The following is a 20,977-nucleotide window of genomic DNA, read 5'->3' as shown; positions in this document are numbered from 1 at the left end:
TTCATTGAAAGGACTGATGTTGAAGCTGAAACTCCAACACTTTGGCCAACTGATGTGAAGACCTGATTCATTTGAAAAGACCCTGATGCTGGGAAAGATTGAAGGCAGGAGGAAAAGGGGATGATAGAGGATGAGATGCTTGGATGGCATCACTGACTCAATGGATATGAGTTTGAGTCAACTCCAGGAGTTGGTGATGGACAGGGAGGCCTGGCGTGCTGCAGAGTCCATGGGGTCGCAAAGAGTCAGACACGACTGAGCAACTGAAGTAAAGTCAAAACTATGTGACCCCGTGGACTATACAGTCCATGGAATTCTCCAGGCCAGAATACTGGAGTGCATAGCCATTTCTTTCTCCAGGGGATTTTCCTTCAACCCAGGGATTGTACCCAGGTCTCCCACATTGCAGGTGGATTCTCTACCAACTGAGACACCAGGGAAGCCCATATGCCAGACGTTATTTACTACAGCAATTTGTTTGTAACTGCCCAAGACTGGAAACAATTTAAATGCCCATACACAGGAGAATGGCTGAATATGGTACATCCACACCATGAATACGACACAGCCGTAAAAAGGACCAAGGAAGAGCTCCGTGAACTGATACCAGGAGGTCTTCAGAGTTTGTTAAGTGGGGGGGGGGGGGGGGGGAAGCAAACAAAGAAACAGTGTTACTTCTTATTTAAAAGAGAAGGGAAAATAATAAAATGTATACTTATAGCTCTGGAGAAGGAAATGGCAACCCACTCCAGTGTTCTTGCCTGGAGAATCCCAGGGATGGAGGAGCCTGGTGGGCTGCTGTCCATGGGGTCACAGAGGGTCGCACACAACTGAAGTGACTTAGCAGCAGCAGCAGCATACTTATAGGTGATTCAGGAGAGAAAAAAATGAAGGGTAAACTAGAACCTAATGAGATTAATCACCTTTCGTGGTTGAGGACAAAGGATAGAAAGATTTAGGGGATGACACTGGGATGGGAGAGAGAAGCAGGCAGCAGCACATTTCTGAGAACATTGCTTTTGGTATAGTTTTGACATTCAGAACTTTGTTAATATATCACATACTCAAAAGAATAAAATCTACAAGGATGAGGAAACACCCGAATTTAAATACAAACACAATAAGTGCAGTCAACTGTATTTCAAATAAATAACATGGCCCCTCAGCTACCATTTTATAATGTTGGAGGTATATAATTAAGGTAAATTCCTAGATATGGAATTGCTGAGTCAAAGGTAAATGCTTTTGTAGTTTTGTTGTTGCTAGATATTGCTAAATTCCTCTTTCAAAGGGCTGTACCAGTTTCCATTCCAATTAACAACGTGTGAGAATGTTTATTTCCCCACAGCCACACCCACAGAATGTGTTGTCATACTTTTTTGCCATCTGGTATTTTGATGTAATTTTAATTGCATTTCTCTAATTATAAGTAAGTTTGAACATCTTTTCATGTGTGTAACAGTCATTTCAGAAGCTTTTTTTTTTAGAAGAATGTGAATTTTCTGTTTATTTCTCTGTCAGGTTTTTAAACTTTTTAATTTTTAAAGAGTTGAAGTATTGAAGCAATGAGCCCTTCCTCTTCAGTATTTTTGTTTTGTTTTGCACATGGCCAAAATTTATCACTTTTCTTTTTATTGCATTTGTATACAAGGTCATAGAAAACTTTGAGGGTCATCAATATTTAAAGTACTCAGTTCAGTTCAGTCACTCAGTTATGTCCGACTCTTTGCGACCCCGTGAATCACTGCACGCCAGGCCTCCCTGTCCATCACCAACTCCCGGAGTTCACTCAAACTCATGTCCATCGAGTCCGTGATGCCATCCAGCCACCTCATTCTCTGTCATCCCTTTCTCCTCCCGCCCCCAATTCCTCCCAGCATCAGAGTCTTTTCCAGTGAGTCAACTCGTCGCATGAGGTGGCCAAAGTATTGCAGTTTCAGCTTTAGCATAAGCCCTTCCAATGAACACCCAGGATTGATCTCCTTTAGAATGGACTGGTTGGATCTCCTTGCAGTCCAAGGGACTCTCAAGAGTCTTCTCCAGCACCACAGTTCAAAAGCATCAATTCTTCGGCAATCAGCTTTCTTCACAGTCCAACTCTCACATCCATACATGACCACGGGAAAAACCATAGCCTTGACTAGACGGACCTTGGTTGGCAAAGTAATGTCTCTGCTTTTTAATATACTATCTAGGTTGGTCATAACTTTCCTTCCAAGAGTAAGTGTTCAGGAGTTGTTTTTTGTTGTTGTTGTTTTGTTTTAGCATTTTCATTCCTGATCTTCTTGGAGTTTATTTTTATCTAATCAGACTCTTTCTCCCTCCTCTATGTGGCATTTGTGTGTGTATGTTTTCCCAGTTCACCCTGGGTGTTTTTACATTTTTTCCAGTACTTAAGTATCAACTTGTCTAGCTCCATTAAAAAGCCTTTTGATATTTTCATTGGAATTGCATTAAATGTGTAAATTTACTTAGTGAAAGCAAACATTTTTACGATGTGGTGTTATCTTATCCATGAACAAGGACTCTCTATGTGTTCAAGCCTACGTATAGGTTTTTTTTTCTAACTTTTGCAAATTGCTTATTAAGCTAACTTCAGAGTTTTTGTCTTTTTGCTATCATTAATGAAGTTTTCTCTACTATTATGGTCTCTATCCACTTGTTTATATATCTGAACGCTATTGATTTCTGTATGCGTTTGAATTCATCTTACTTGGAGTTTGCCAGGTTTCTTAAATCTGTAAATGTATGTATTTCATCAGATTTGGGAAATTTTCAAGTGTTATATTTGCAGTTATGTTTTCTGCCTCATTCTATGTCTGCCCTACTGAAACTCCAGCTGCACATAACCTTATAATATCATCTCATGGGTCACTAGGGTTCCGTTCTTTGTTTTCTTTAGTCTTTTTTTTTTTCTTCTCTAAGGCACATAATTTATTTTCATTCCTTAATTTGTATTGATACTATGATTTATGGATTTGAAGTTTTCTCTGCTCACTGCTTTAAATGTTTGCTATTGTTTCTGACCATATCCAAAGAACTATCCTTTTTAAAAAAAAAACCTCATTTCATTTTGTGATTTTCTGCTTTTCTGTGATTTAATTAGAAGATGTTATTAATTTCCAGGTTGATAAGCCTTTTTAGTTTTTTACTTTATGAATAATTTTTAGCATTATTACATTGACATCAGAATGTTGTTTATAATATTTTTCATGTTAGGGAACTCACTGAAGTTTTCCTGTGTCCTAGTATGTGCTTGTTTTTTGAACAGTCCATGTGTTCTGTGAAGGTGTCTTCACTGTCATTGGGGTGTGAAGTTCACTATATAGCAGTGAGATCTTACTGATTATGCTGTTTGGCCTTATATATCCTTACTTATTTTTTGTCTGCCTAATCTGTGTTTTACTGAGGTTGGGAGATTAAAGTCTCCTGTTATTTGTATGTTTTTGTCTGTGTCACATTGCATCTCCTGTCCTTTTTATTTTATAACAGTAGTTATGTTTGTTTTATATTATACGTAGTCACAGTCATTATCGTCTCATTGTTTGTTGATCATGGCTTTTAGCATTAAAAGATGTCCTTCTTTGTCACATAAAATGTTTTTTACTTGAGTTTTATATTTTCTGTGTTCAGGACCTTTCCCACTTCACCATCTTCATCTGTAACACCCCTCAGTCCCCCAAAATCCTGTGGGCCCATCACAGTGCACCAGGTCACACCAGCAACACGTGTGTAAGGTATACAGTTAGTATACATGAGACTTATTTATTTTATTGGTTTGTTGGGTTTTTGTTTTGTTTTAAGATTCTCTAGGGTAAGTCTGATGTTCAGTTGTTTTCAGAGTTCAGACACCCAGGTAAATAATCTTCTATTGCATTACAATTTTGTAAATAGTAGACTGTTTCAGAGTTATTGTGTTACATAAAGGAATTTGTCTGTTTTCACAAGTGCCATTGCCTTTATAAAATAACAACAACAAATTTATTGAAGTATAACTAAATACAATAAATTGCACAGATTTAAAGTATTCAACTTTGGCATCACCGACTCGATGGAAATGAGTTTGAGTGGACTCTGGGAGTTGGCGATGGACAGGGAGGCCTGGCGTGCTGTGATTCATGGGGTCGCAAAGAGTTGGACACGACTGAGTGACTGAACTGAACTGAACTGAAAGTATTCAACTTGAGAAATTTTCATTTCACTGTAATCAGGACAGCATTTTAATCACCCTTAAAAACTTCCTCTTGCCACTTTGTAATCTTTCTTCTTTCCGCTACAGTCTTCAGGCAACCACTGATTTGCTTTTTTGCCTCTATAGATTAGTTTTCATTTTCTAGAATTTTTTTTGTAAATGGAATCATGTATACATGTGTTCTTTTTTTGTCTGTCTTCTTTCCTTGAACCTAGTAATTTTGAAATTTATCCATATTGTTGTTGTTCTTTTTTATTGATGGTTAGTATTCCATTGTATGGATACACCAAAACTTACTTATTCATTTACCTATGTATTGATGGTTATTTGCAATTTCTAACTATTACAGATAAAGCTATGAATAAAGTTCTGTTGAAGAAACCATAGGTTTGAAAGCTAAGCATACACCTACTAAATTGACCAAGCCTTTATTCAAATGAAAGGAGAATAATTACCTACACAAAGATTTATTTAAAAAATGTTCATGACAGAATTATTCGTAGTATCTCAAAGCTGAAAACTACCCAGATGTCCACTGACTGATGAATGGATAAACAAAATGTAGTCTAGCCATACAGTAAATTATCGCTCGGTAATGGAGAGGAACCAACTGCTGATGTATGCGGCACCGTGGATGACTCTCAGAATTGTTATGCTTAGTGTAAGAACTCAAACACAGGAGACCACATAGTGTAAGATTTCATTTTCTTGTAATTCTGGAAATACAAACTATCCCATAGTGATAGAAAGCAGATCAGTGATTACCTGAAGCAGAAGGATGTACTGCAAAGGCACAAGAGGAAATTTTTGGAAATGATGACAGTGTTCTGTACCTCAAATGGGACCATGGTTTCACCTCTATAAAAACTCATCAAATTAAACACTTTCATTGGATGTATCTTACTATCTTTATACCTCAGTAATCTTGATTTTTAAATTTCTGTCAGACACAACCAAAAACATATAACAGGTAGTTTCAGTTGTCAGTTTCCTGTAAGGAAGATGCTGTCAACTAGCCTGGACTACTGAGTGTAAGAATTAAAGAGAAATGTGACCATATGAACGGGGTTTAAATACTGGGATAGATCTCACAGGAAACAAAAAGATGAATGAGATCCAGTTGGAGCTTTTAAAGACGGTAAAGTTTACTAAAATGGGGCAAGGGGTATCAAGTATGGGAAGAGCATCCAGACATGCTGAGAGAAAGAACAGAGGAGCACCCACTTCCCCAGAGGAGTTCCCTCTGGCTTTTCCAACCAGAACTGTTTACATGGAGATACTTGCTGTTCATGAATACACTTGATTGTCAAGGATTAAGACCTGTGGAACAGTTTTTACTTTTCTAATTAAAAAAATTTTTGGCTTAAAAAAATTTGTTTTCAGCCAAGTTTATGTGAGAAAATTAATCCCTACAGATGTGATTAGAGTGAGTATTTTCTCAGTTATCCCAAGGATGACATAACTCATACCATTTTAGACACATAGGAGAGAAGTTAGTTTTATACAGTGGATGCCTTTGTGCATTAGGGCTTAATTCTCTTGCAGACCTCACTGAGAAAAGCTAGTAGTCTGCACATGTATTGCCTAGGTTACAGATCTCTCCTCTACTCCATGCAAGCTTTGTAGCTGGACAGGTTACTTCACCTTTCCATGCCCCAGTATAAAAAAGAGACAGTAGTAGCTAGAGTTATTGGAAAGAGTAAACTGAGTTGGGGGTAGGTGAAGTGCTTAGCACCATGTGGAAATGCAGTGCTTCGCTGCACAGTAAATGACACACAAACAAGAGTGACCAACATCATGGCTGAGTCCTCCCATGACAGGTATCATGAGTGTTCAGATATGACTCTGGTGGTGTTGAGAGACATCCTGAAAAGCTTCTGAAAGAGATTAACACTGGAGTTAGTTCCTGCTTGGGTACAGTTTCCATGGGCAGATGTCAGAAAGAGAATTTCAGACGGAAAATCTTGAGCAAAGACAAGGAAAACTCAGAGCCTGTTGAGGTATAAGCAGTTTGATTTAGCTGAAGCATAGGAGCGTGTTCAGGGTTAATAATGCTACTTAGGAAAGTGAGAAACAAAGGGGTGATGGCTTTGAATGCCAAGCTAGGAAGTGGAGGCTGAATTAGGTTGGTAGGGAGAGGCGTGGATGAATGTGGGTCAGTTGAGTGACATTCTTTTATTTATCCAAGCAGCATCAATGGAGCAGTCAGTGAGCCAGGCACTGGGACTGTGCAGATGAGTGAGACAGCAAGCATTGGTTTTTAAGTGCATTGTTTGGAGCTAGACTTAGGTGAGGTCTAGGCTAAGCCCATTGCTTGTCCTAAAAAAAGAAAAATCTTTGTTTTTCCAGAACAGCCTGTCTTATAAAATTAGAGATGATTTCATTCTGAGTATAGCATATAATCTTAACATCAAGGGTGTTTTAGCTGCCGAAGGAAAACTCATTTAGGATCTGCCATTTAGAAAGCAAGAATTGCCTAAATCCGAGGTGTTCCTCATGCAGTGGTGGGTGTGTCGCATTGATGGGTGATGCCAGTGCAGTCTCAGTGGACACAACAGATCGTCAAAGAGAAGTTCCATTTGCTGATCACAGTTTTGTAAGTAGGTGGGAGAGAAATGAAATCCTAAATAAAGTGTCTGGTTTCTCCTCTGCTAGAAAAAAGACTGCTTTTTCCTCAAAGACAGAAGGTGGGATGGGAGTGGTAAGGTGGAGTGCAGCATATGTCTGAAGCCCGTAATATTCATAAATCTAGTAGCCCAAGTTACTTGCTGACAAAGGTGTAAGGGTAGTTAGGTAGCATGGCCTTGAGGAAAATGCAGATGCTCTGGAATAGTGGCGCAGACAATTCAGAGTCAATAAGAGATAAAGGGAACATCTTGGAGCAGGCGTGAGGGCATGGCATAGTTTTATATTGAATTTGGAGAGTCCTCCTGCTTCCTTAATTTCTTGAGCCCTTCTTGATGTCATCACCGCCTTTTATCATGACTCCCAAGATGGCAAAATAGGATCCCCAGTCAGATTAGGTAAACAAAGACAGATGCTTCATTCTCACCTCAGGATAATGCTATGGAAGAACGTGGGCCCCTTCTCCCCATTTGAGTTACATGGTGAAGCAGCGGTTCACAAACTTAAGAAATGTACTGACCCTTTAAGAACACTTAGTAGATGACTTAATTTTTACTAGTGTAGTGTTGCAGAATTAGGTTCTACTGCAAAAGAAGCATAAAACTCCTTGTGCTTAGCACTTGCACAGCTACAAAACAAGAATGCTTCTGTATGTTATTTACAGAAATCTGCAAAGCTAATTAAATTCAAATCAGTATTAATTTACTGTGACACGTGCATTTTTGCGTAAATGTGACTGCTGCTGGACATGTGACCGCGGTGCCACAGCACCCTGACAGGAGCTGGGAGCCTGCACTGCCTACTCCCACGGCAACCCACATCTCCCCCATTCCTCTGTTCAGACCACTGCAGGCTGCCACCATTTTGCCTTCTCTAGGCCTGACCATGTCATCACCACAAGGTCCAGCTCTCTTTACTTTTCATTCTTACATGGCAACACTTGATTCTTTTCTCAGGCTTAACAAAATGAAAACACGAAATTTTTACATTTTCCATCCACAAAGGACTCGTCCAGGAAGACAACTTGGATTCCTAAAAGTATGTCCTAGGGTTTGTTCTACCCACTTCTCAGAGCTCACGACTTGGCTGTGATTAGTCACCTGGAGTGGGTTTTCTATTTCATTATTCCAGTTAAGTGGAAAAGTATCAACAGTGTTCACTGCGTGTATAAAAACCTTTCAAATTTAATCTAATACATGAAATCTCAAGTAGTGGAAGGACACCAGAAGGTATTAAGTGCCAAACCAAAAAATGATGAACTTTATCTGCACCCTGCTGCAGCCTCAGAGGGTGGGGTTGGAAAACAAAATGTGGTGTGTTGGTTGCTGGGGTGTGTGGGGCCGGGGTGGGGGGTGGTTTGCTGGGGTGTGTGTGTGTCTGTGTGTGTGAGTGTGTGTGTCTTTTTGCTGGAGAAACCCCACACTTAGCAGACAGGGAGCCGTGGGGGAAGCAGACAAAGGAGATGATTCCGTAAGTGAGCCCCCAAAGACTCCACCATTTGGCAACTAACTATTGTGTCTGTCCTAGGAATTTTATATGCATTTCCCCCTGATTTTTATAATCACAGAAAACAGCTGCTGCTGTTATCATCGTTAATGCACTTCTATGGATGAAGCAACCCCAGCACAATGATGTTACCACTTTCCTAAGATCTCGCAGATTTCAACAGCCAAATTTTGTTTAACCCTGAAGTCATGTTCCTTCCCCAAAACCATCCTGCCTCTAACCTTCATAAAATCCATCTGTGATCTTATCCTCCTCCTAAAATCAAATTACCAATTTTTCTTAATACATGCCTCTGAAAAATCACACGTAAATTTAGTAAAAAGAAAAAACCCACAAGCTTTCACTTCTGGTAAAAAAGAATGTTGGAGTGAGGAAACCAGGATTACGGATATGTGTTCACGAGCAGAGCAACTTGAAAACACATCATTTCATAGCTGAACTGCACTTTTTTTTAATAAACCAGATATCAATATGTGTTTTTCTTAGAGCTGCTGAGGGTCATAAAAACCCTCAAAGTCCTGCTAAATTTACTTGTGATCTAAAAACCATTATCACAGATGGTGAACATTCGTTATTTTCTCATTGAGGGTTTCCTGCACACAGTTCATTCTTATTGTCTTACTGTTTTTTTCCTCAACAAAAAGGAAATACTGGTTTTCCTTCTCATACATTAAGCATTCTCAACAGGAGTGAAAAATGGTTCTTGGAAGATGGGCAAAAAAAGTATTTTTTAATATATAATGTACAGATAATGTATAATATACAGGGGCTTCCCTGATAGCTCAGTTGGTAAAGAATCCACCTGCAATGCAGGAGACCCCAGTTCGATTCCTGGGTTGGGAAGATCCGTTGGAAAAGGGATAGGCTACCCACTCCAATATTCTTGGGCTTCCCTTGTGGCTCAGCTGCTAAAGAATCCACCTGCAATATGGGAGACTTGGGTTCAGCCCCTGGGTTGGGAAGATCCCTTGGAGAAGGGAAAAGCTACCCACTCCAGTATTCTGGCCTAGAGAATTCCATAGACTGGGTAGGCCATGGCATCACAAAGAGTTGGACACGACTAAGCAATTTTCACTAATGTACAGATATACATAGAGCACATAAATATATACATTGAATCTGTGGTATTAAAATTCAAGGAAAGGTGTTTAGGAAAAGTTATATTTAAAGGGGTCAGGAGCTAAAATGTAGAAAAGATATAGCAACACTATGGTAATTAGTTTCTTTGTTACAGGCACTGACCTCGGCCTCACACAGGTCATAACTGGGTGACATGCCATCCAGTCTTCACTAGGACTTGATCCTCTTAAGTTCTCACTCCTCCCTTCCATCTCTGCTAAACCTCCAAAGCTGTCGTCATTTCATTCTCCCTTATATTCCATAACTCAGAATTTAAGGAAGTCTGCTTTGAAGAAATACAACCTAAGGAACGCTCTTGGTTGTAAATCTTCAGCTAGTTGTCTGTGTTTGTATGTTTATAAAGTAACCCTCAGGCTTAGAAGTAGAGAAAGAATTTGGATGACTTTCTTAAATCTGATAAAGTATATCCTGTCCTCTCTTGATTATCCCTACAGAGGATTTGGGCAGGAGGAGGCAAAGGGCCCCAGTCTCTGAGATGCAGTCAGAATACTGCCATTTGATGGTGCCACTGTCCCGTGAAGACTCACCTGGAAAGAGCAAGGAAACCCCTTCTCCCCGCCAGTTGCCCTGCCCCAGAGGAAGTTCTCTCCTCTCAGCTTAAGCAGATGTTAGTCAGCAAAGTGTTACTGGTACAGTTCCAGTCCTGACAAACCTGGCCACATCTTCAGAGAGGATAAAGTAAACACAGGAGGGAAGTGCCATCCGTGCCCGTCCTGGCTGCATTCTGGGGTGGAAGAGTATGATAGGCCCAGATGAGAAACCCAGTGATTATTAAGCTGTTTGGCCCTGTTGCAGTGTTCAGTTATGCCACAATACTTAGTTCTTCAAATCACTGATATTCTTTCAAAATCTTATTATCTTGGAAATGTGAGAAAAATGTATCCTTGTGAACAGTCATTTCTATAATCTCTTTGTGTATGCAGTGGATACAGTGTCCATGGATTTAAACAGTGGTAAAAATGAATAACTTTTAAGATATGTTGCCTGATTTCACAGACAGCACTCTTAACTATCCTGTTTACAAAAAATATTTTAAGTTATCAGGATTATCTACTTGGGCTTAATTATGAAATCATTGGGATTTACCATTTAATAATCATCTAAAATGTGATATTTTATTGTGGTATTTATAATGTTAAAAAGGAGAAAATTAGGGATCGTATATGCGTTTCACTGAAAATATGGCATCTTGAGGGAAAAAAACTTAGGTGTCATCTGGACTGAAACTTTTCCTCCCCTTTTAAATGGTTCCAACCTGACTGATTACGTCTCTACAAATGTCATGATCCTGTGCTCAGATTGTGCGAAAGAAGCCCCAGAGTGCCCGCATTTGATTCAGTGAATGGCCCCCTGCGTACCTGTTCCAAAGCACCAGGAGGTGGAAGACAAAAAGACAAGAGCATCCTCCTCAGTCCCGGGGCCCAGAATGCTGCAGAAGTACACGCAGTCTTTAGCGGTCTCCTTGCATTCTGCTGCTGATTACTTCACTCATTACTTTTGAATGTGTTTTACGTTGGTGGAACGTTAACATCCTCAGGTTTTTCCTTATTGAAGCATAGCATCATCACACTGATGGTCTTTTTCGTCAGCAGTTTTATAAGCGTACGTTGACTCTGCCAAGTTTTTGTGTAGGTCCCTTGAGCCACGTTTGTTTCTGTTCTGATTCCCGGAAGCCTTTCTTGGATTGTTCCTAGTCTCAAGCCATACAGCTTTTCTCACGCTTATTAAATATCTATGCTTGGGGTAGTGGGAAAATTGACTTGATTTATGATATTCTCTTTCATACTAAAACAACTCTTTTGAGTATAGACGCAAACACTGTGGAAGCAGATTTATCATAGCCAAAGTGAATTAAGTCACTTATCATTTGAAGTTAAATGCCACTCGTGACAATAGAGCCAAGTGCCACATGCTGATGATGTAGCACATTTAGTAAAGAACAGGGCAGATGTATTGGAAAGCAGTCCACGTGACAACTGTGGTCTTCTTACCGGGCGGGAAAGCAAGTCTCCTTCCTCTCACCAGCCCTGATTCAATCAGAAAGACATTAAGTGGGGCTGAACAAGGCAGCTGCCCTGTGGGAGTGGGAGCAGAGGTCTGGTGCAGGGCTTCAGAGCCTGTGGGCGGGGAGACATACATCCCTAGGGTTTGGCCACAGTCATGAGAATAATGGGGTGAATGGGGTATCCATGAGTGGGGTGGCAGAGACCCATGGGACAAGATTCGCACTATAGGAGGAGGACCCTACAAATACAGAAAACAAACTGAGCATGACCCGGTGGGGTTGGATGGGAAGTGGAGGCATTGGGGTGAACTCATGGTTTTCAATATATATAAATAAATATAGGTCTATATTTACATCTGTTAATAGTGAGACACATAAATACATTTGTGCTTACGCGCACAGATGCACATAAACTCAGACATATATCCTACGTCTGACTCAGAAAAGGCGTGGGAATAGTGACACCCAAATAGCATTGAGCACACCCAGAATTCACACCTTGGTTTCTCAGCAGAGCAGGAAAAGTAAAAGGTGAGCTTGGAACATCTTAATGCCAAAAAGTAAGAAAGTGCTCAAAGAACAATGAGTTCAGAACAGGAAGAAACTGAAGCCAGCTCAAGCAGATTCCCATGGGCCAAATCTGAAATTATTTGAGCATCAAAATAAGGAATGATTGGAACATTTTATAACCCATTGAATGAAATTTGAATAGCCAAGTCCTTACTGTTATAAATAGATAACGTAAACTGAATAAAGAGAATTTTTTCTTACAATAGGATGTACCACTGATAAATGTAGAAGGAATGATAGAATTTTCAAAACTATCATTTGGCAGTCATGTTAGTAATAAATAACTCAGCCCCATGAAATAATTAATTACCAAGAGAAAAATGAATTTTGCAGTGAAGAAAGCTGGCCAGTGCCATTTTAACAAATCAGTCAAGATAAACACCATCAGCTATGAGAGAAACTGAATTTGTCCCCTACCACCTAATGGGATGGAAAGAACACACTGCTTCTATGGTATTCCTGCCAAAAATATTCCTGTTATGACTTGTATCTAATCTTGAAGATACATCAAAAGAACTAAAACTGAGAGTAACTCTTCCAAGTAACCACCCTGTAATCTTCAAAAGTCAATGAAAGAAATATCGAGAAAGACTGAAGAACTGTTGAAGACGGAAGAAAACTAAAGAGGCTCAAACTCTGTGCTGGATGTGATCCTGGTTTGGATGTTTGGGTTCTTCTACTATAGAGGATGTCCTGACAACCGGCAGAATGTGAATGGAGTCTGTAGGTGGCAGTGACACGTTGGCGTTAATTTCCTGATATTGACGGTCATATTGTAGTTCCATTGGAGAGTTAGCCTTGTTTGTAGGAATTACAAACCAGAGCACATAGGGTAAAGAGGTATTGTGTCAGAGTCTTCTCGCAGATGGTTCATGGAAATAGGGCTCTTTGAATTTGAAATTATTTAAGACTTTTTAAGATAGCAAAATAAATGTCCTTTCAGGCCTGTTCACCACTAGAGAAATTATTATTCCCTTTCAAAACTACAGAGGCAAGACTTTTAGTACAAATCTACAGCCAGAAAATATTTCCTTATTTTGAGATCTTTTTATCAGATAAAAAATAATAAGCTTGCAGAGGATCCTTAAGACTGTTTTCCATATTAACATACTAAATACACACACTAACATGGCCAATAAAGAATTTTTAAATGGCCAATGGAGCTTCGAATCTACTCAGGCTTCTAAACCTGGGGCCAAAAACACCGCTGAGTACAGTTTTAAAAGCAGCAAACCTGAAAAGAGCGTGCTGGGGTTATTGTTTTTGTTGTTCCTTGCTTTGGTAAAGCAGTTAAGAATGTGGGCCCTGCAACGCTGCCTGTTTGGAACTGTGGCCATCACTTACAAGATACGTGCTCTGACAAAATATTTGATTTTTCTAGACCTCAGTTTTCACATCTGTAAATTGGGATCGATGTATATGCATGCGCATTCAGTCGTGTCTAACTCTGCAACCCCATGGACTGTAGCCCACCAGGCTCCTCTGTCCATGGGATTCTCCAGGCAAGAATACTGGAGTGGGTTGCCATTTCCTTCTTCCAGGGGGTCTTCCTGACCCAGGACTCAAATCTGTGTCTCCTGCATTGGCAGACAGGTTCTTTACCACTGAGCCACCTGGAAAGCCTGTAAATTAGGATACCAACATTGAAATCACAGGTATGTCAACAGAATGAATGTGATAATATATGATGAGCACTTAGACTGTGGCTCATTGTTAGCACTAAACAAAGTTGGCTGCTGTTATTATTTCAGGAGAAGTTAAATTGATTCATCAAAGCACTCTAGTATGATTATGTTGCCTTCTCCCTCACCAGGAGTAGAATTACTCGAAGGCAATAACCAGTAATGGTCTCTGCTGTTAAACCTGTCCCAAGATCAAACTAAAGCCTAGAAACAGAGCATGTTTTAGAAGACAGCAGGCACTGTAGTGCCGGTGTTGGTTGAATTTCAGATCTGCTGCTTACAAGCTTACAGGACTTTGGTCTTGGTCTATAAAATGTCTAGAATGTACAATTAATCATAGTGATCGCAAAGGACTATTGGAGGTTAAATGAGATAATCTTTGCAAAACCTTCTGTGAACTGGCCCAAAGAATGTCTGCAAAAAATATGTTGGTTTTTTTTTTCTTACTCCTTTAAAGGTTAAATTAGTTAGTTTAGTAATTATAGATAGAGTGCCTGATGAACTCTGGACAGAGGTTCGTGACATTGTATAGGAGACAGGGACCAAGACCATCCCCATGGAAAAGAAATGCAAAAAAGCAAAATGGCTGTCTGAGGAGGCCTTACAAATAGCTGTGAAAAGAAGAGAAGCGAAAAGCAAAGGAGAAAAGGAAAGATAAAAGCATCTGAATGCAGAGTTCGAAAGAATAGCAAGGAGAGATAAGAAAGCCTTCCTCAGTGATCAGTGCAAAGAAATAGAGGAAAAAAACAGAATAGGAAAAACAAGAGGTCTCTTCAAGAAAATTAGGGATTCCAAGGGAACATTTCATGCAAAGATGGGCTCGATAAAGGACAGAAATGGTATGGGCCTAACAGAAGCAGAAGATATTAAGAAGAGGTGGCAAGAATACACAGAAGAACTGTACAAAAAAGATCTTCACGACCAAGATAGTCATGATAACGTGATCACTGACCTGGAGCCAGACATCTTGGAATGTGAAGTCAAGTGGGCCTTAGAAAGCATCACTACGAACAAAGCTAGTGGAGGTGATGGAATTCCAGTTGAGCTATTTCAAATCTTGAAAGATGATGCTGTGAAAGTGCTGCACTCAATATGCCAGCAAATTTGGAAAACTCAGCAGTGGCCACAGGACTGGAAGAGGTCAGTCTTCATTCCAATCCCAAAGAAAGGCAATGCTAAAGAATGCTCACTCATCTCACACGCTAGTAAAGTCATGCTCAAAATAGTCCAAGCCAGGTATGTGAACCATGAACTTCCAGATGTTCAAGCAGGTTTTAGAAAAGGCAGAGGCACCAGAGATCAAATTGCCAACATCCGCTGGATCATGGAGAAAGCAAGAGAGTTCCAGAAAAACATCTATTTCTGCTTCATTGACTATGCCAAAGCCTTTGACTGTGTGGGTCACAATAAACTGTGGAAAATTCTGAAAGAGATGGGAATCCCAGACCACCTGACCTGCCTCTTGAGAAACCTGTATGCAGGTCAGGAAGCAACAGTCAGAACTGTACATGGAACAACAGACTAGTTCCAAATAGGAAAAGGAGTACGTCAAGGCTGTATATTGTCACCCTGCTTATTTAACTTATATGCAGAGTACATCATGAGAAATGCTGGGCTGGAAGAAGCACAAGCTGGAATTAAGATTGCCGGGAGAAATAGCAATCACCTCAGATATGCAGATGACACTACCCTTATGGCAGAAAGTGAAGAGGAACTCAAAAGCCTCTTGATGAAAGTGAAAGAGGAGAGTGAAAAGGTTGGCTTGAAGCTCAACATTCAAAAAGCAAAGATCATGGCATCTGGTCCCATCACTTCATGGGAAATAGATGTAAAAACAGTGGAGACAGTGTCAGACTTTATTTTGGGGGGCTCCAAAATCACTGCAGATGCTGATTGCAGCCATGAAATTAAAAGACGCTTACTCCTTGGAAGGAAAGTTATGACCAACCTAGACAGTATATTAAAAAACAGAGACATTACTTTGCCAACCAAGGTCCGTCTAGTCAAGGCTATGGTTTTTCCCGTGGTCATGTATGGATGTGAGAGTTGGACTATGAAGAAGGCTGATCGCCGAAGAATTGATGCTTTTGAACTGTGGTGCTGGAGAAGACTCTTGAGAGTCCCTTGGACTGCACGGAGATCCAACCAGTCCATTCTAGAGGAGATCAATCCTGGGTGTTCATTGGAAGGACTGATGCTAAAGCTGAAACTGCAATACTTTGGCCACCTCATGCGACGAGTTGACTCACTGGAAAAGACTCTGATGCTGGGAAAGGTTGGGGGCGGGAGGAGAAGGGGACGACAGAGAATGAGATGGCTGGATGGCATCACCGACTCGATGGACATGAGTTTGAGTGAACTCCGGGAGTTGGTGATGGACAGAGAGGCCTGGCGTGCTGTGATTCATGGGGTCGCAGAGAGTCGGACACGACTGAGCGACTGAAAAAAAAAATTAGTTAATTTAGAAGAATGGAGGCCTTAGCATCAGAAATAGTAGCAGAGCATTTGAGGGCATTTTTGAAAAGTGTGTTAAACTCACCCGTTTGTTCCTGCAGGGGTTTAGACTACCAACGATGGGCTTAAATTGCCTCAGAAGGAATTTCAGTTGACAAGAAGCATGCCATGTGTTGTGTAATCCCATTCTCGAGAGACGCTGAAGAAGGATAGATAGCTATCTTTCTGGAACAGCACAGATTTAGGGCACGCGAGCCTTGGAACCAGGGACAAAGGAAAGAATCTTGATCCAGTCCCCATCTCTGTTAAATGAGGAAGAGAATATTGATTTTTCCAGGCTGTAAAAATGTAAGCCTTTCTTTTTGCCAGAAAGGGGTCATGTCATATGCACAAAGTGTATGTGTGTGGTTTCTTTTAAAGAGAAGATATGCTTCCTTTAAACAGCATGTAGTTGTTCATCTAGAAATTAATGATTCTTGGTCACTGATCTAGGACTTCTTCAGAACTCTTGAGTTTTACCAGAAGAGCCCTGAATATGATCTTCTGCTTTCATTCATTCACTCAGTCATGCAACAAGTATTTGTTGAGAACTCCCTCCTACTATCCAGACACTGTTAGATGTTGATTACTTAAAAAGTGAACAAAACAAAAACAGATGGCTCATGGAAGAGGACTGAGTCTCCTGCTCTTAAAATTTCTACTGGGTTTTATGGGAGCTCTTTTCATAGGAGCTGACTTCAAACCGTGAAAATGAGATTCTGTTGGCTCCACCTCTGGATAGATAGGTGTTTGGTGTGTGTAAAAGCAGGCATTTTGACTTTGTCTGGAGTTGCCTTACCTGTAGATTTCCCTCAGGCAGCATCCCTGTGCCTAGTGGAAGCCAGTGACCCGGGGGAGAGGGGTTGATAGCTCGTGTGAAATTAAACTTGTCTGGTCGCTGGTGGAATACGTTATGAACTAGAAGCTCTCCGTGTCTGCCTTCAATACAGGGGAGGAGATTTTTCCTTCCCACAATCATGGCGATGTTAACTCTCTCAGCCGACTAGTGGCACAAAGGAAAACTGCCGCCTGGGTCTGCATTGGCGAAGGCAGAAAGCTGCAGTTACGGGCATTTCCCTGTGACAGGGAGCACCGGCAGTGGCTGTGCCTGGAGAGCCGGACGCGGAGAAAGCACCCCACGAGAGCAGTTGGTGGTGACATGCCTCTGTTTTTATCCAGATATGCTAGGCGCATGTTTATTCACTGTGGTGCCTCTGCTGCGATAAGACCCTCTTCCTTCGGATGCCCTAGACCACCGTTTGTTTAGCTGGAGAACTTAATGAGTAATGAATGTGCTTGGCTGGCTGATAGAAAGTATTTCCACAGCCTGCGGCTGTGTTTATAGAGAGCCGGAGAGAGACCACAGGCAGCAATTTGTCTTCTTAGGTATCAGCAAAGTCTTCTCTTTTAACAACTAGGGGATTTATTTTTAACTGCTTGAGTCAGTGTTTGTCAGATGATGCGGACCATCAAACTGCAGATTGAAGTCCCGGGTGCGGGGGAGGCTGGAATGGCAAGGGAAAGGGGGCTGGCTGGGAAAAGGGGTGGGATTTCAGCATCGTGCCTCCGTGGCTCTGCCTCCCAACGTGGGAGAGAGTTTCGGGCTTCCAGCAGCAGGAGTGGATTTGCAGGTCAAGCTGGGAACGAAAGGGTAACGGCTGCCTTCAGCTGCTTAAAGATATAACTGCCCAGGGATCGGGGTATTGTGAGGAGGTGGCCGGCGGCCGGCACCCAGCGGGGACCAGAGGATTCCCAGTGCCGGCCTCTGCTGGTCAGCAGATTGAGCTTTTCCTCTGCTGGATGCTGCCTGTCTCCAGGAGCCTCTCACCATGATCGATAGCTCCAAGAAGCAGCAACAGGGCTTCCCGGAGATTTTAACTGCTGGCGATTTCGAGCCACTCAAAGAAAAGGAATGCCTTGAAGGGAGCCACCAGAAAAGTCTCAAGGAAGGTCAGTCTGTCTGTGAACAGGGGCAAATCTGCCACATTTACCCTCCCGTGAACCAGGCTGAGCGTGTGTGTCTCCTTCTCACGCCGTGTGTCTGCCCTCTGTCCACTCATGTACCTTATACGCTCTAAGTTCTTTGAAATGAAAGCGTAATGCTGTTCTCGGTACCTCTTTCTGAAGATTCATTAACTGATGGAACTCTAGGGATTTGGCAGTAATACAGTAAGGGGACTTAAGAAGCCAGTCCTCATTTCAGTAAGATGCTTCCAGGTTCATTTTGTCTATTTTCTCATGTTCTTCCATTTTTCTGTGCCCCTCACCCCCACTTTAGGAGAGGCCATTTCCTTTTCGGTCTTACTCAGAACCCTGCTCCTTTTAGGTTGACAAAACATATAATTCCAGGAAAATGGTTTTGTTTTGTTTTGTTTCCAGTTAACATGTGTATGACTTTTATTGTTTAAAACCAGAAAAGTAGCAAACTCTTTCTTAGTTATATCTTTAAATAATTGGTTTATTTGGTTATAATGCACATTGCATCCTTTTTTTTTTTTTTAAAGCACAGTGCGTAGTCTTGTGGTTTTTTTTAACGAAGCATAGAATATGCTTATGAATGCTGTCAGTTATTGTTAGCGGCCACTGCACAGGTACCTCCCTGATTAAGAAAATGTCCAAAGGTCTGGGCATTGCTGTCCTGTGTCCTGGCACACCAGTGTGGCAAGACCAGTGCCCAGTTTGCTTTACTGTTGGCAGCTGGAGACCGAGGGCCAAGAGATTCAGAATCTTCTGAGAATAAGTTTTTCCTGAATCTGAGATTTGAAAATCACCCCCCTCAAAGCTTGTTTAGTTTGAAATTTGTTTCTAGTGTTCTTCAGGAGGAAAAAACTCCCACAATAACCTCTCTTCGTTTTATCTGCCTTCAGCTCCTGCCATCAGCCACCCTCTCACCTTTCCACTGGCTCTTCCTCATCTTCTGGAGACCCAAACAGTAAATGTAGTTATCTTCCCCAGCTGCAGTTTAAGCTTCTTTCAAAATGATATTCCTCCTTTCTCTTTTTCACACATTTAGAATATGAGAATATGATGATAGATTATTGCGTATTTAAAAGACAATAAGAAACAGTGGTTGTTTCTTATTGGAGTTGAACTTCTTTTGGGTACTGGTAGGGAAAAAAAACATCTAGATGGAAACAGACGACACACAATGAAGTATAAATAGCTGTTGCCAGGAACCAGACAATGGGGTTGCCTCTGCTCCTGGCTGGAAATTGTCTTGTAGATTTCTCATAAAATCGATACCAGTGGAGTTTTTAGGACACATTCTAGTGTCTTCACTGAGGGGAACCTACATTTTTAAAATCATTAACTTAAAAAAGGGATTATTTATGTATCATATAAGTCAAGTTCTAGTGTTAAGCTCCTATTAGCACCATACGTTTTTAACCATTTTTATGCTACTTGAAAAACTGGGAAAGTAGAGGAAAATGGAATTGGAGAAATAAAAAGAGGTCACAATAGCAGTATGATAAGGAGCATAGAAAGAAAGAATTAAAAATATAAAAACAGGGTAGGAGAGTTATCAACAGGAACAACAAAATTGCCTTGAGATGCACCAATTCTTTCCCTAACCACTGTGAACATGCTTTAAATTTATACAAATTGGTACATGTACCACAGTATAATGTCACAGAGCGAGAGCACAGACCCTAAAGTGGGATATACTTGGGAGAAAATCCCATTTTCTACCCTGGACAAGTTCACTGCTCTGAGCCTTTGTTTCCACCTTTGAACAATGAAGATAAACAGTACCTACCTGGTAGTGTTTTTATGAGATGCCCAGTTTAATGCCAGAGTAACCATCCCTCTTCTTATTTTTTAACCCTTTGTTGCCTTTCCCTTCTATTTAAAATTTAATTTTTAAAATCCTGTATATATTGACAAAGTAGAGAAGTGTTTATATCTATTGTTGTTCAGTCGCCCAGTCACAGCCAACTCTTTGCGACCCCATGGACTGCAGTATACCAGTCTATTATTTTCATGTAAATTCATCGGTTTAAAGAGGTAAACGGGAGGAGAACTTTCATGTTTTTAAACACTCCACAGAAATGATTGGATGATAAAATGAATCTGTCTCACCACAGCTGCACTGACTATGCTTTACTTTCTATCTTAACAGACTGTACTTCTGCTTATTTTTTGCTAGAGATAGGGCGGAGGGCAAAAATAACAACCAAACAAAAAAAATTAGATATCAGAGGTGATCTGTTACCTCAAAGGTAGTGATACCGAAAGAGGATTAGACCTAAATTTAAGTAGAACAGAAAAAACTAGGAGGAATTATGCAGAAAGCTTCTGTTTACCTGGCTTTGTATGAAAATGGCTAGATTCCTGTGCAGATTTGAACCCCTGGATTTCAGTGTGTCACAGTCACTATCAGAGATGAGCACCACCAGTCAGCTTGTCAGACTTGGGCAACAGGCCGCTGCTGAGTTTCGTCTGCTTCTAGGTCCTGGATCATGCATCAGTTTTATGAATCCATGAAAGTTGACTAATATGGCAGCAGTGTTCAAACACTAAAATGCCCTGGAGGCTAATTAGGTCCAATACCCTCTTGTCAAAGACAAATTTCAGACCATCAGTTACGTTTATGGTTTATGCCTCATGTTGAGGGATACTAATTTGAAATATTTACTATCTTTCACATGAACCGTATTTGGTATTCATGTTTGTTTTTGGCAAAGTTGGGTTGTATTTATTTGAAAGAACAACCTCTGGGATTTTTTTAAATGCCTGAATCAAAAGTTTTCAGGTAATGAAGGA

The 20,977-nt window shown here is 40.8% G+C and overlaps 1 protein-coding gene across 7 annotated transcripts in view; it reads left to right on the top strand.

Annotated features, from left to right (window-relative positions):
- Positions 1 to 20,977, top strand: part of MRTFB (myocardin related transcription factor B) — a 295,702-nt gene that overhangs the window by 205,891 nt on the left and 68,834 nt on the right. The window contains exon 1 of one of the 7 annotated variants that reach the window (XM_055409527.2): positions 17,790 to 18,163. The exons of the other annotated variants lie outside the window; for them this stretch is intronic. Coding sequence (XP_055265502.2) covers positions 18,043 to 18,163 — 121 coding nt within the window. The 5' untranslated portion in view covers positions 17,790 to 18,042. Of the gene's footprint in view, positions 1 to 17,789; positions 18,164 to 20,977 lie in introns of those variants that run through there. 7 annotated transcript variants of the gene reach the window in all.

The sequence above is a fragment of the Moschus berezovskii genome, chromosome 27 (assembly GCF_049115385.1).
Source record: "Moschus berezovskii isolate FMDL1 chromosome 27, NW_MosBer_1.0, whole genome shotgun sequence".
NCBI lineage: Eukaryota > Metazoa > Chordata > Mammalia > Artiodactyla > Moschidae > Moschus > Moschus berezovskii.
The sequence above is the reverse complement of the archived record's forward strand: the minus strand, read 5'-3'. Positions and strand labels throughout refer to the sequence as shown.